Source organism: Jaculus jaculus, chromosome 4 (genome assembly GCF_020740685.1).
Source record: "Jaculus jaculus isolate mJacJac1 chromosome 4, mJacJac1.mat.Y.cur, whole genome shotgun sequence".
Taxonomy (NCBI): Eukaryota; Metazoa; Chordata; class Mammalia; order Rodentia; family Dipodidae; genus Jaculus; species Jaculus jaculus.
Window position 1 is genome coordinate 80684731 of NC_059105.1, and position 14296 is coordinate 80699026.

Here is a 14296-nt window from a genome sequence, read left to right on the forward strand (position 1 = left end):
CAATGAGCTTTTGATCAGAGAAACCTACAAGGTTTCCCAAAACAATGACAGACTTCTGTCAGAGTACTTGATGACCCACCAAAGGCCAGTGATAAGACCCTATTGCTGAAGACTCCATACACAGCTGACGCGTAAAATGGAATGACATGGCTGGAAGCCAGGAGAGAGTCAGTCCCCAGACAGTCAGCGTGTCTAGTGCCAGAAGGCGCTACATAGGCGACTGGAGGAAATGACCAAGATCTGTCCAAGCAACACATTGTTTAACCTAATTAGCAACAAATAACCGGATGTGATGCCCACACAAGTGCAATAGTGGTACACAGCCATGGTGAGGAATCAATTGCTCTTGATTTGGCTAACTGATCCACTCAGTGGTACTAGACCCTTAGCTGGAGCTGGGAAACAAGTCAGAACCATACCCAAACACAAGCCCACTCTACAATATCAAGCTACCATCAATCACGGGGTATAAGAGGGCCTACACCTATCAAACTGTCTATCAAAAAAGTAAGTGTTATCTCAATTTTCTGGGTGCTAACTTACTCTCCGTTGGAGAATCTGCTTCTCTTTTCCAGATAGATGCAAATCCTAAGAAGAGAGCTGCCCCAACATACCTCAAAAGGGGCCCAACTGAAACTAAGACAACTGGCGAAATAAGCAAGGGTGATGTTTTCCTGTGAACCGGATACCAGCACAAAGGGGAAGGAGATCAACGTAGAGAAAAACCAACTCCTACCAAATCAGAGAGCCAAAGCCTCAGAGGCCCCCAACACCTCAGCACTGAAGCAGACCAAAAATGAACCCAACATGGCTCAGGGAAATCTTGCGGAAGAGGGGGCGGAAAGAATGTCAGAGTTACATGTTGGGTCATGATTTGCAGAGACATTTATCACACTAATAACTGGGGGCTAACTCCACAATGCACGACCCATTTTCATTAACAAGGAGGGTCTAATGGGAGGGGGTAGATCACAGATGAGCCTAAATAATGGTACCAAACTGCCTGTATTCACTGAAATGAAAACTAATATATTAAATTAAAAAAAAAAGTTAAAAAAAATACTTATATAGAGAGATGGAATTTAAAAAAATAATAAATGGTGTATGATACTACAATGTTATTATATGTTTGTCTAATGCCCAAGCTATACACCTGCAGAAGTGAATCCTAATATAAACTACTTAACTTTGGGTCATAATGACGTGCCTTTGTGACTTATCAATTGTACCAAACGCAGAACACTGGTGGGGTGGTTGATAACTGAAGAGGACATGAGGGAGGGAGGCACACTGTAATATCTTTCAGTCAATTTTACTGTAAATCTAAGACTGATCTTTTAAAAATAAATAAGTAAATAAGTAAATAAGTCTGGGCTACGGAGAAGGCTCAGTGGATAAAGTGCTTGCTGTGCAAGCATGAGGACCTGAGTTCGGATCCCCGGCCCTCATGGAAATATCAGGTTGCTTGTGTGGCCTGTAAACTCAGTGTTCAGCAGGTGGAAACAGATGGATCCCTAAAGGAAAAAAAGGTAGTTAGACTAGGTGAACAGGTGAGCTGTGGGTTCAGTAAAAACCCTATTGTAATAAACAAGGTGGAGGTAATAATGAAGGACAAACTCAATGTCGACCTCTGGCCTCCACCCACATATACAAACTTGTGCAATCACACACATCTGAACACGCATGCATGCACACATGGACATAAACTTTTGTTTTGTTTTGTTTTGTTTTTTGGTTTTTCGAGGTAGGGTCTCACTCTGGCTCAGGCTGACCTAGAATTCACTATGTAGTCTCAGGGTGGCCTCGAACTCTCAGCGATCCTCCTACCTCTGCCTCCTGAGTGCTGGGATTAAAGGCGTGTGCCACCACGAACGGCTCTGGACATAAACTTTTTGTTAGTGATTAAGACCTCAAAAGCACAAGGTTGAGGGGCTTAGCTCAGTGGTGGAGCATATGCATGGCCCTGGGCCTGACTGAGCAACAATCGAGGTGGGATTGCAGTAGGGTTTAAGTGGACTGTGCAAATAACTTTAGGAGATCTAGTCCATTTAAAATATCTAATCTGTATTCAGGATATGGCAGCTCTTTTTATTCATCCAGGTCTTAAGTTCTTCAATAAAGTTCTATTATTTCTTTCAATGTAAGGCTTGCACATTTCTTCTTATAAGGTTTTTGTGATATTGTAAAGTTGGGACTTATATTCTTTTTCTGAATAGCTGTTGTATACACTCAAAATCTTGTTAGGTATAGATCTAAAACCAGAAAATCTCAATCGTAAAGTACACTAATTACTTAATTTGGATTAAGTAACAGTTTAATAATGGTAACATGAAAATCTTGTTGTAAGAAAAGTCAGTTATATAATAATGAGATAAAATAAAGAAAGAGGGCTGGGCATGGTGGCACATATCTTTAATCCCAGTACTCGGGAGGCAGAAATAGGAGGGTTCTGATGAGTTCAAGGCCAGCCTGGGACTAAAGACTGAGTTCCAGGTCAGTCTGGGCTGGAGTGAGGCCATACTATGAGACAAGGAAAGAGAAATAAAGAGATGGAGGGAGGGAGGGAAGGAAGATAGATGGTGGAAGCAATGAAATCTCTCTGCAGTGCTTTCAATAAAGACAGAGCTTGTTTCAGATCAAGGTTCTGGCCCACAAACCAAGAGGAAAAAACAGATGTCTGCTCTGGTCCTCTTGCTTTTGTGGTTTAATACTAACTTCTGTTCATAGCCCTAACTCAAGGTCAAGAGAAACACAGGGCTCATTTTCATTGACAGAATAGCAGGGATAAATAAGGCAAACATGCTTCCCAAGTTTTTAATGCTGTATTCATCCACATGCCTTTCCAGCTTTGGGGGGAGTGGGGGAAAACTGTTTGGCTATATATAAGCATTTCTGGGGAGGGGAGCATAATCAGTGCTGGAGAGATGGCTTAGTGATTAAGGCCTGCAAAGCCAAAGGACCCAGGTTCAATCCTCCAGTACCCATGTAAGCCAGATGCACAAGGTGGCACATGTGACTGGAGTTTGTATCGGCTAGAGGCCCTGGCATATCCAATCTCTATGTGCCTCTCTTTCTCTCTCAAAAATAAGTAATTTTTTCAAATTATTTAAAATAAAAAGAATTTCTCTGAGTTCACTCAATGGATTTCAATAGTTTAAAGCTACTGTCTGTAATATACATAATTTGAATTTTAATATCTGCTAAGATTTTGCCAAATAGTTTAATATAGATGTGAAATATTCTTTTAGAGACAGGAGGAAAGAGAACAACTTTTCAGTACTTCTGAAAAGGACTGAGGACCTAGTTCAGTGTAGAGGACTTACTTCGCATGTAGCGTGATTCTATTTTCCTAATCTGAAAAATAAGCTTAGCATAAAAATAAACCAGGTGTGTGGTGCACAACTTTCATCCCAGCACTGAGGAGGTGGAGATGGGAAGACTGCCAAGAGTTAAGGCCACCCTGAGATTACATAGTAAATTCCAGGTCAGCCTGGGCTAGAGTGAGACCCTACCTCAAAAACAAACAAACAAACAAAAAAAGGTAAAGAATCCTTGGGGCTGGAGAGATGGCTTAGCAGTTAAGTGCTTGCCTGTGAAGCCTAAGAACCCACATTAGCCAGTTGCACAAGTGGGCGCACGCATCTGGAGTTCATTTGCAGTGGCTGGAGGCCCTGGCGCACCCATTTTCTCTCTGTGTCTATTTGCCTCTTTCTGTCTCTCTGTTTTGCTCTCAAATAAATAAATAAACAATTTTTTTTTAAGTTTTAAAAAATAACTCTTTGGGCTGGAGAGATGGCTTAGCAGTTAAGGTGCATGACTACGAAGCCTAAGGACCCAGGTTTGATTCTCCAGGTCCCATGTAAGCCAAATGCACATGGTGGCGCATGTGTCTGGAGTTTGTTTGCAGTGGCTAGAGGCCCTGGTGTACCCATTCTAAGTCACTCTCTTGCCTTCTCTCTGTCTCTAACAAATAAATAAAAATAAAATCTTAAAAACAAAACAAAATATTTTTGTGAAAACATATAAAGAATAAGAAAAGCTTTACTCCATTTTTAGATTAAGTATTTCCTAAAGTATATGTTTTCTTTTTTGTTGCAACAAAGATTGGTTTTAATTGGGAACAGTAAAGAAAAAATTTCCATATTGAAGGAGAAATTATTACCCAAGTTTCAGTCTACAAACAGAAGTCTAGGTAGATTGGTCAAAATTAATATACAGAGAAACTCAGCTGTGACTCAGTTATATAATGAATGTTGGCATAGAACTCAATAGCAGAATTGTAAAATCCCAAGTATTTTCCCCCAGTCTTGTGATATAACTCCACCTGCTTTTTCCACAACTTAAAACAACCAGGTTCCACTAAAGAGCAAAGTGGAGCACACCATCCAGATGCTCATGCAAAACGTTCCCATCACTTTTCTCTAATTTTTACCCTGGTTTAAAAAAAAAAAACCTCCAGTGTGGGGATCATTATGAAGACAGGATTCAGAGGAAGCAGTGTCACTCCTGAAGACCAAAGGAAGCCCCAAGTCACATGCTCTGAAGCTGAGAATGTTTTACATGCAAACTATGATTGCTGTGTGGCTTGCTTGCAAGGGCCACGTACCGAGATTACTCACACTGTTATCTCCATGAGCCTGGCACTCTAGAAGAGGAGGGTAGGTTTGTTTTTGTTTGTTTGTTTGTTTTTTGAAAGACTCTGTTACTATGTAGGGAGTTTTGGCTTAGAGATCCTCCTGGGGGAGGTGAGGGTGAGAAAGGGGGACGGGGATGGACCTGTTTGGCAACTCCAGCCCAATAGACAGCTTAGGATATAAGTATATGCTAAAAATTACAAAAGCTTCTAAGGAAACAAAGTTTCTAGAATTAGTATCAGATGAGCCAAAACTTTAAAAAAAAATTTTTTTTAAATAGCTTTCAGAAAACTAATGAGAAAGACATTTTGGCCTTGACCCAGCAGAGGATGAATGTGCCCCTGGAAAGAAATGATGTGAAATACAATTTCTCCATAGTAACAATTCTAATTAATTACTCAAAGTTAGGGGTGATTTTTTAAGGCTATGAGCTAACTATGCAGCATCCTGTTTATATCATTAAAATCTGCTTTTTTCTATTCTTTGTATCTGTTTATCCAAGCATTAATGAGAAGCTTGCAATGGAAACCTACCAGCAATCTCATAGGAAAGACTCTACTTTTAAGGTGAGTTTGCCATTTGCAGACTCTATTTAAAGGGTAATTAGTAATAACAGAAATGTAATCTATGTCAGATATTAATAATATTCACATAATAAATTATAGTATCTTCTGAATTAAAACCTAACTATAACTTAGTGATGTTTCAGTAACAAGTAGACTTATCCACATTTTAACAAACAAAAAATGAAATATTCAACATAAGGTTTTTTGTTTTTTTTTTGTTGTTGTTTTGTTTTTTTTTTGAAAAAGAGCCATTCTGCAGCAACACTGTATTAACATGAGTGGAAAGAGTAAAACACAACACTTTAGGGTCAATTCTAGCATTTTCACTGAGCAACACAGAAGCTCTATGGTGGTCTAGTGGTTAGGATTTGTCTCCCTCACTGTGCAATTGAAGTAGGAGAAAATGGAGCGTAAGACTGGATGGTCACCAGAATAATCTTAGAGGAGGTTATCACATGGAATGGAATGCTATTAGAGTCACAACAGCCACATATGCAACAGAACACTTCAGACAGGAATGAAACCCAAGCCAAATTAAGCAGCTCACATAATGAAAACGAACAGTCTGGCATTAAGTGGGGCTACACCTGTTACAAGTAAAATTTGATACTCAAAAACATGAGAACCAGTCAGGCAGCAGTTGGTCAAACATATAAAATGAAACTACATGCAGAACAAGGGAAAGAGCTTTCTAGAAACCAAATTCCTGAGCACACCTGCTATCCCTCAATGTCTTTAACTTACACTACCTCCGGATCTGAATGACCTGTTAAAATTATGAACCTTTAGTGTCTCCTAAGGAAGGATGTGGTTCAAACTCAAACTGAATTTTCAGCGTCACTTCTCCTTAAAATTAAAAAATAAAATAAAGCAGATATCAGAAATATACTGAGGTCCTCATGGCCTCAGTGAGTATTTGTTTTGAGCCTCTCTGGTCAGTCCCCAGAGCATCTCCTCAGTCTGGAGTGAGTGGGCTCTGATGGTCCAGTGCAGCCCACCCTCCTGCCCCCACATACCAGCTTCTTTCTTGCTTCCTTTTCCTCCCTCTCGGCTCTTCTTCAGCACTGCCTTCAACATTTTCAATACTCTTTTGTCTCTGAAGAGAAAAGCATGGGAGAGAAGAGGAGTTGAAAAAGTTGGGATTTTACTTACATATTGACCTAAGAATTAACTCGTGCTCAAAAGATCAGTTAAAATAGCATAAAGGGACCTTGAGTTTTACATTAATTTCCTCTGAATAAAAGTATGGCGGGAACTAAATACTAAAGACACAAGGAATGCTTTATAGATTTTAATGGAGCGATCAGAAGTTTGCTATCATGTTGTAAAAGTTACAAAACACACACAATAGTGCATTCTTAACATTCCATATCTAATTAAGTTATGAGGCTAAACCTTGGTTCATTGCTAGTAGTAAGATAGTTGGCACAGAAATAGTCTCCCAACCCCAGTTCTTCAAACTATGTGCATGCACACATGTGCTCATGCACACATGCACACACACCATTAAGACATGAAACCAAAAGATAATGGTTAATAAGAAAGAAGCTACCTGGTTAAAGGAAATGTTTGCCATGTACTAATTATATACCACAAGAACCATCTTGGAAGGTTACTGGATTGGAACATACCTCATAAGCAATTGCAAAATAAATTCTGACAGAACATGTTTAACCCTGAAGTCAGGTAACCTGATTCAACAGTGTACTTTTGCTATATATAGTCATGACTTTGAGAAAGGGGAGGAAAAGACTCTAGGCCTGTGGATTTCTGCTGAATCCCTTAAAAGAATGAGCAGCATTTTGAAGTGGGGTTGTGCAGAGCTTGTCAAAACAACACAATGGTCCAGGGCTGAAGATGAAACCAGAAACCACCTCAACAGAAAAAACAGACAATGGGGCTATTGTTTCATCATGAAGCCAGCTAGTATCCTGTGGCGCTCTCCCCCTCTACTAACTCAGATGACAGCTAGACAACACTAACAAGTCCTCAAGAGCTGAGTTACCCAAGGCACCTTTGCTGATACGCTGAGCAGAACAGGGGAAGCAAGCTGGCTGCTCCAGCACAAAACAGGGAAGGGGGAAGGGGTGGGACAGGAGGAACTCCTACTAAAGGAGAACTCCTAAACCTGCCTAGCGAACCCAACCCCCAGACTAGAACAGAGGTGTTGTGGAGCCACTGAGGGAGGCGCCTCCATGTGCAGCCATTCACAAAATTACAACACACGGAGGCAGGATGACCTTTCCTAACATTCAGTCCAAGCCTGTATTTATTTTCCTAAGCCCTTTGTTTTACTGATGCAGAGACAGAGACCCTGGGAGACAGACTTGCCCAGGGGTCACTCAGCTAATTAACAGCAGGGCCCCATTCCAAATCTGCCTACACCCGGCCAGTGTTTGTCTTCCTCAGCTAGCTCCTTGGCCCACTGGCTGGCCTCTCCTCTCAGATCAATGAAAAATTTGGGCAAACAAACAAACAGAACTAATAGATATTAGGAAGATGATATCTTGGACAGAATTTGGGGAAAATCATAGTGGTTACTAGGGTTAAGTCATCTTATAAGTAAGTTTTTACACACAAAAGGAGCATGGCTCAGAGCCCATTTCTATTCTGAAATGGTACTTGGATAGATCTGAAATGGTACTTGGATAGAGACACCATGCTTCCATACTGTGAAAACACATTTCTTCTAACAGTCATTCTTAAGGAAAGGAATCCAAAAGACAGAGAGAGAGAGAGAAAAGAAAAATAAGGCAATAAAATGTGCTATGGCATAAAAAAGGGGAGGAGAGGGTAGGCAAGTCAAGAGTGGTAGCAAACACTTATAACCCCAGTAGTCAGGAAGGTAGGAGGATCACAAGTTTCAGGTCACCCAGGGTGACCTAAAAAACCTTTTTAAAAGAAATTTAAAAAGCTCTGGGAGGGGTGGGGAAATGGCTCAGCAGATAGGAGCACTTGATATGCAGCATGAAGGTCTGAGAGAGCCTGATTTACTCTGAGTTCAATTCCCTAGCATCCATGTAAACAGCTGGGCATGGCCACACATGTCTGTAACCTCAGGAGTGTAGACTTGAAGAATTGCTGGGGCTTGCTGTTCAACCAGTCTGACAGAAAACAGCTGCCCCGGGTTCCTTGAGACACACCATCTGAAGCAACGAAGATACCAGCATTCTCCTCTACTCTCCATGTACATGTCTGCACACACACCACACCAGGTTGCCACTAACATGCAAAAAGAACAAAAGACAGGCGGGTACAGAGGGCTGGGAGATTGCTCAGTGGGGAAAGTGTCTGCAGCGTGAGCATGAGGACCTGGGTTCAGAACCCCAGCACCCACATAAAAGCCAGGTGTGGCAGCATATGCCTATAAGTCCCAGTACTGGGGAGAAAAGCAGGAGGATCCTTGGGGCTTGCTGGCTAGCTTTTCTAGATGAATCAGTAACTCCAGATTCAGCTGGAGACTCAAAAAGTTGAGGAAGATACCCAATATCAACCTCTGGCTTCCATACACACACGTGCCTGTGTACCTCCACAAACATATATACCCACACAAATATGAACACATGTACATGCACAGCACACACAGACACGCACACACACAAAAAAAAACAAAAGAAAGAAAAGAAATTAATTTTTTTTTTATTTGAGAGCAACAGACACAGAGAGAAAGACAGATAGAGGGAGAGAGAGAGAGAATGGGCGTGCCAGGGCTTCCAGCCTCTGCAAACGAACTCCAGACGCGTGCGCCCCCTTGTGCATCTGGCTAACGTAGGACCTGGGGAACCGAGCCTTGAACCGGGGTCCTTAGGCTTCACAGGCAAGCACTTAACCGCTAAGCCATCTCTCCAGCCCAGAAATTAAAAATTTTTAAAGAGCAGACCAAAGGAATCAATAGATGCCCAATAGGCCCAGACATCTTCAACTCAATGGCCAGTTTGTCATGTAGCAGAGCACACACTCTATAAAGAAAAACACTGAGTCGGGCGTGGTGATGCACACCTTTAATCCCAGCGCTCAGGAGGCAGAAGTAGGAGGATTGCCATGAGTTCAAGGTTACCCTGAGAATACATAGTAAATTCCAGGTCAGCCTGGGCCAGAGTGAGACCCTACCTCGAAAAACCAAAAAAAAAAAGAAAGAAAAAGAAAAAGAAAATCACTGACAGATCATGCCCTGCGCTTGTCCAGGGCCCTTGTACATGCTGTGGTGCCTCCTGCACAGCCCTGTGCTGACCACCTCAGGCTCCACCATGTTAATCAGCAGGTCAAGAAGGACCTTGCCACTCATGGCACCTGACATGCTACCAATATGCCTTGCCTCACCTTGTCCCATACACCTTACCTGCCTGTATAGGGCCATATGTTTTAAGGATAGTCACATCTATTACAGCCAGATGCTACTAAACATTAGTAAGCTATAACTACTTCCCTTGTTTTGATTCCAGTCCCACCAGGAAGCACATCATAATCTGGCTCCTTTCTTTTTTAAAAAAAATTATTTATTTATTTATTTGAGTGCGACAGAGAGAAAGACAGATAGAGGGAGAAAGAGAGAATGGGCGCGCCAGGGCTTCCAGCCTCTGCAAACGAACTCCAGACACATGTGCCCCTTTGTGCATCTGGCTAACGTGGGACCTGGGGAACGGAGCCTCGAACCGGGGTCCTTAGGCTTCACAGGCAAGCGCTTAACCACTAAGCCATCTCTCCAGCCCTCTGGCTCCTTTCTTAACCTGCCAAAAGTGGGGACAGTGTGCTAGTCTAGTCACACAACTGGCTGCCTGATTGGTAGGTAGTATTCTGGGAGTAAATGAATAAACCAGTGTTCTGGCTTTAAATAAATGCTCTAATGAGCTTGGTTAAAGGGAGTCACTTTCTCAAGTCCCATCCATTTAAGGCATTCTAAGACAAACGGAATGGTGAGTTTTGGCTCAAGTTAGAGGACCAAAGGGAAGGCAGGTATACTCTTTAATGGCAATGCTACCATAAAGCAAGTCCGTACTGTGCCAGTAAGTGGCTTTCAGAATCTGCCTCTGCATCATCATATATTTCATGGCTAGTTGTGAGCTGCTGTCATTCTCCCTGAAAGCTGATGAGCAAGAACCAAGTACAAATGGAACTCAGCCTTCCAGACCCAGCAATGCAGACCCACCTGATAGCACAGTGAAAAGAACACCGCCACAGCCATCATGTCGTTCCCGGAGAACCATGCATGTGGTAAGGAAGTACTTCAAGACAAGTGCCATAAGATATAACAGGAGAATGTCCTTTGCTACTAAAAATTCACACTCTATGCTAAAGCTACAAGTATAACTGGCCAAACAGAAGCCTCTGTTTTCTGCCCTATAAAACTTTGAGTACTATAGCATTAAGTAGAGCAAATTTGTGGTTGGACTCGACTCTGAATACATGTTTCAAGCCAGGTGTGGTGGCACACAACCTGTGATCTCAACACTTGGGGAGGCTGAGGCAGGAGAAACACCACTGAGTCTAAGGCCAGTTGGGCCACTTAGACTGTCCCAAAAGACAAAAGACAAAAAAAAAAAAAAAAGCATGTTTCAACGCTGGGCATGGTGGCTCATGCCCATAAGCCTAGCTACTTGGAATGTTAGAGGACTTTAAGGTTAGCCTAAGCTATGTTGTCAAGATTTTATTTCAAAACAACAGAAACAAAAATTACAAACATATACAGGTTTAAATGCAGAGATCACCTGCTGTAACTTTATTTTGGGACTGGGGGGTGTGGGTGAGTACCTCAGTGGTAGAGTACCTGCCCAGCATGCTCAAGAACCTGGGTTCCATCTCCAGCACACACATGTACACATGCATGCACACATATACACACATATACGTGTATACATATATGTGTGTTTGTACAGATATGCAGATATATGTATATACTGAGAGACTGTGGAGTAATAATATCTTTTCCTCACCCACTTCATGTTTCATGGCTCACACCTCTGTGACAGATTAACAGGAAAGCATGGAAAGTTTATATGGCCGAAGCCTTATGTAATTCAGGAATATTCACAAATGAGGACCCAAATAGCCAGAGAAAGCTGTTTTTATGCTTAGGTTTGGCAATGAATGACAACCATGTACAAGTATGGTTGAATAAAAGGGGGTATGATCCAATAATAGTAAACTGGAGGGCAAGGGTTAGCAAGGTCTGCTTGGCCATATTCTTCCTGGCCTCCTGAATAGGTCAGGAACCCTCTAGAATGAGAATCATACAACCTGTTTTTAGGTGAGGTAATACAAAAACTCCTTTATGATCACACTTTAGAAGAAAGGCAGACAGTCAGAGTGACCTTTCAGTGTCTGCCACTCTCATGTGGCAAGGGGCTGTGTTTTAAGGTACCATGTTATAAGTCCCAAAAAGGGGAAACATCAACCTCTAGGTTACTGCAGCTTAAGTTCTGTCACAGAAGACAGCTTCTTATGATGTTCATTTTAAAGAAAATAAAAGGTGAACCATAACCCCTCAGGAGGCCAATGTCCTGATATCACCTAAATTCCCTTATTTGTAACAATCATTCAACATCCACATTTCCCAGATACCATAGATTCTTCCTTTTAAAACTTCTGATGCTAAGCAAGCCATCAAAAGCTTACTTTTCTTTCTGGAATTCCCTCCTCCCTGCTTTTTTGTGTGTGTGTTGTTGCTTTTCTGTTTTTTAAAGGTAGGGTCTCACTCTAGCTCAGGCTGACCTGGAATTCACTGTGTATTCTCAGGGTGTCCTCAAACTCATGGCAATCCTCCTACCTCTGCCTCCCGAGTGTTGGGATTAAAGGTGTACACCACCACACACAGCTAATTTTTTCCTTTTTAGCGCACCAAGTCTTTGGGGATAGACACAACATCTCCATGTCACACATCAGACATCCTGCACCACATGTTATGCTAGCATCTGAAGCAGAACAAAATCACTGTAGGAAAACAATGAGGCAATTTCAAAACTCGGCAAAAATCTATCCCGCTTTTCAATCACAACAGCAGTATCATAACATGAGAAATCAGAGAACATCGCTAGCATGATTCCTTTCCTACAGTGGCATACTGTCTTACAGTTTCAAGTCCAAGCTTGGAGCTAAGGTCAGGGACAATGCTTCTTCTTTAACAGATATAAAAAGAAGCCAGAACACAGGCATTACACCCCACTCTGTTCTCAACATTTGTTGACAGATTTAGCCAGGCTGCGATGAACACAGATGAGCAATTTCCTCCCAAATCAAGCAATTAACCAATGTTTATAGAAGTTATAATGGACACCAAGCATTCCTACAGATTCTCATTCACAAGGCATGCATAAAAACTCAGTTAAATCCAATGTGACATCAGGCCATGGAATACAAAGGAAGAAAATACTACATTTCATAATAGCCCTTCCTGACCACACCTGAATTAACCTTAGAATCTTGGGCCAGTTATCACAAGTATCTAAACTCTCAAGCTTTCTACAAGCTCCAACTTAAGGAACATAGTCTATCCATCTGTTCCCAAAGAAAAACTCTCTGAAGATACCACCGTCCTTTGATCAAAATAAGCAACACAGCCACAATAATATTTATAAGTGAAATACTGGAAACTGTGGTACATTTAAGTATTAAGGTATTAAGATTCTTTTTTTTAACTTTAAAGAAGGGGAGATAACAAAAATACCTTCAATGTTAGGAGCTCAAGAAGCTGATGAAGCCTACTGAGTTTGTCTCCAGTAAGAAGAGCCATGTCTTCTGCAGGAGGGCCTTAGGGCTTATCTTTGTATTAGGTCTATGTTTATCAGAAGAAAGGAAATGGGTGGTGGCTGTAGGTCTATAGCACACTACAGGATAAATAATATAGAATACAGCAAATAAGAGAAAACAAAGTAGGGAGACCACAAAAGAACAAAGTGGTCTGCTAAAGAAACCCTAGCCATTAGAAATTCATGAGAAAACCTCATACAGAAACTGAAAGTAAGAGTGTCACCAAAACTCAGGAATCCCAGGAGGCTAGGAAAACCCAGCCCTTGAAAAATGAATTCTTGAAATTCTAGAACCTATCCCAGGCCCCCCACTTCCCTTCCCCAAAAGAAAAGCCAGGAATCACTAACAATGTTCCTTGCAGTATTACTGTGAGCAAGTAGGGGATCTTCTATAGGATCCAGAGGCTTCATCTGGCAAGAATTAAGACAAGCAGAAAACAATGGCCACAGCAAGGAAAAGGTTTTGGCTTTCTTCAAGCGCAGGGCTGGAAACTATGGCACCAGTCAGCTTTAACTTGTTATCTACAACACAAAGGCCCAACCAGTCTTCTTTATTCAATATTATACTGTCACTTCCTTTATTATAAGTTACATTTGTCTTAGGAAAAAACTTGAGACTTAAGTCATTAAAAGCATGCAAATGTACAGCTGTAGCAGTTACCTTCTCCTTGTTGGACAAAATACCTGACCACATGGAGCTTATGGAAGGAAAGGATTTGCAGTTTACACTTTCAAGGGAAACTTTCATCATGGTGGGGAAAACATGACAGGAGCAGACAGCCGGCCATCACATCTGCATTTCAGCATGGTGAAAGCAGCAGAAACAAGCTCACCGTGGAGAGGAGAGCTAGGCTACAACAAGCCAAGCCTCCTGCCCTCCAGTGCTCTACTTCCCAAACACCCCACAACCTTCTCAGATAGTGCTACTGGGGACATCTGATATTCAAACTACCACAACAGTCATAAGTAATGTAAATGTTTAACAGTTTTGGACCTGAATTTGAACTCAAAGGTTTCACAAAATTAAGTGAAAACTGGTATGATGAAATCACTTTTACCCTACACTTAAAATATTCTGTACGGACAACTGTTAAGTTGTTTCAGGAAGAATTTCTTTAAAACAAACAAACAAACAAAAAACACCTCTAATTCCCTAAAGTCAGTATTTCAAAGTGCCAGAAAATTACTATTCACAAATTTGTGTAAAGAAGTTGTTACCTGGATGACTATTTGGCAAAAGGGAAGTTTCACTTGTGGAGGAAAATGGGAATAATCTTCTTCCCTCTGTGTACAACAGTCATTTTTATGTACCTGAGAAGGGCTTTGTTCAGTACAACTTTTAACAATGCCTCTT

The 14296-nt window shown here is 41.5% G+C and overlaps 1 protein-coding gene across 4 annotated transcripts in view; it reads right to left on the reverse strand.

The window, feature by feature from the left end:
• Tanc1 (tetratricopeptide repeat, ankyrin repeat and coiled-coil containing 1) overlaps positions 1-14296 on the reverse strand; it is a 255800-nt gene that overhangs the window by 158253 nt on the left and 83251 nt on the right. For all 4 annotated transcript variants that reach the window (XM_045146817.1, XM_012952495.2, XM_045146816.1 and 1 more), the window contains one exon: positions 6217-6296. In XM_045146817.1, the coding sequence (XP_045002752.1) occupies positions 6217-6277 (61 nt within the window). In that variant the 5' untranslated portion in view covers positions 6278-6296. The remainder of the gene's footprint in view (positions 1-6216; positions 6297-14296) is intronic.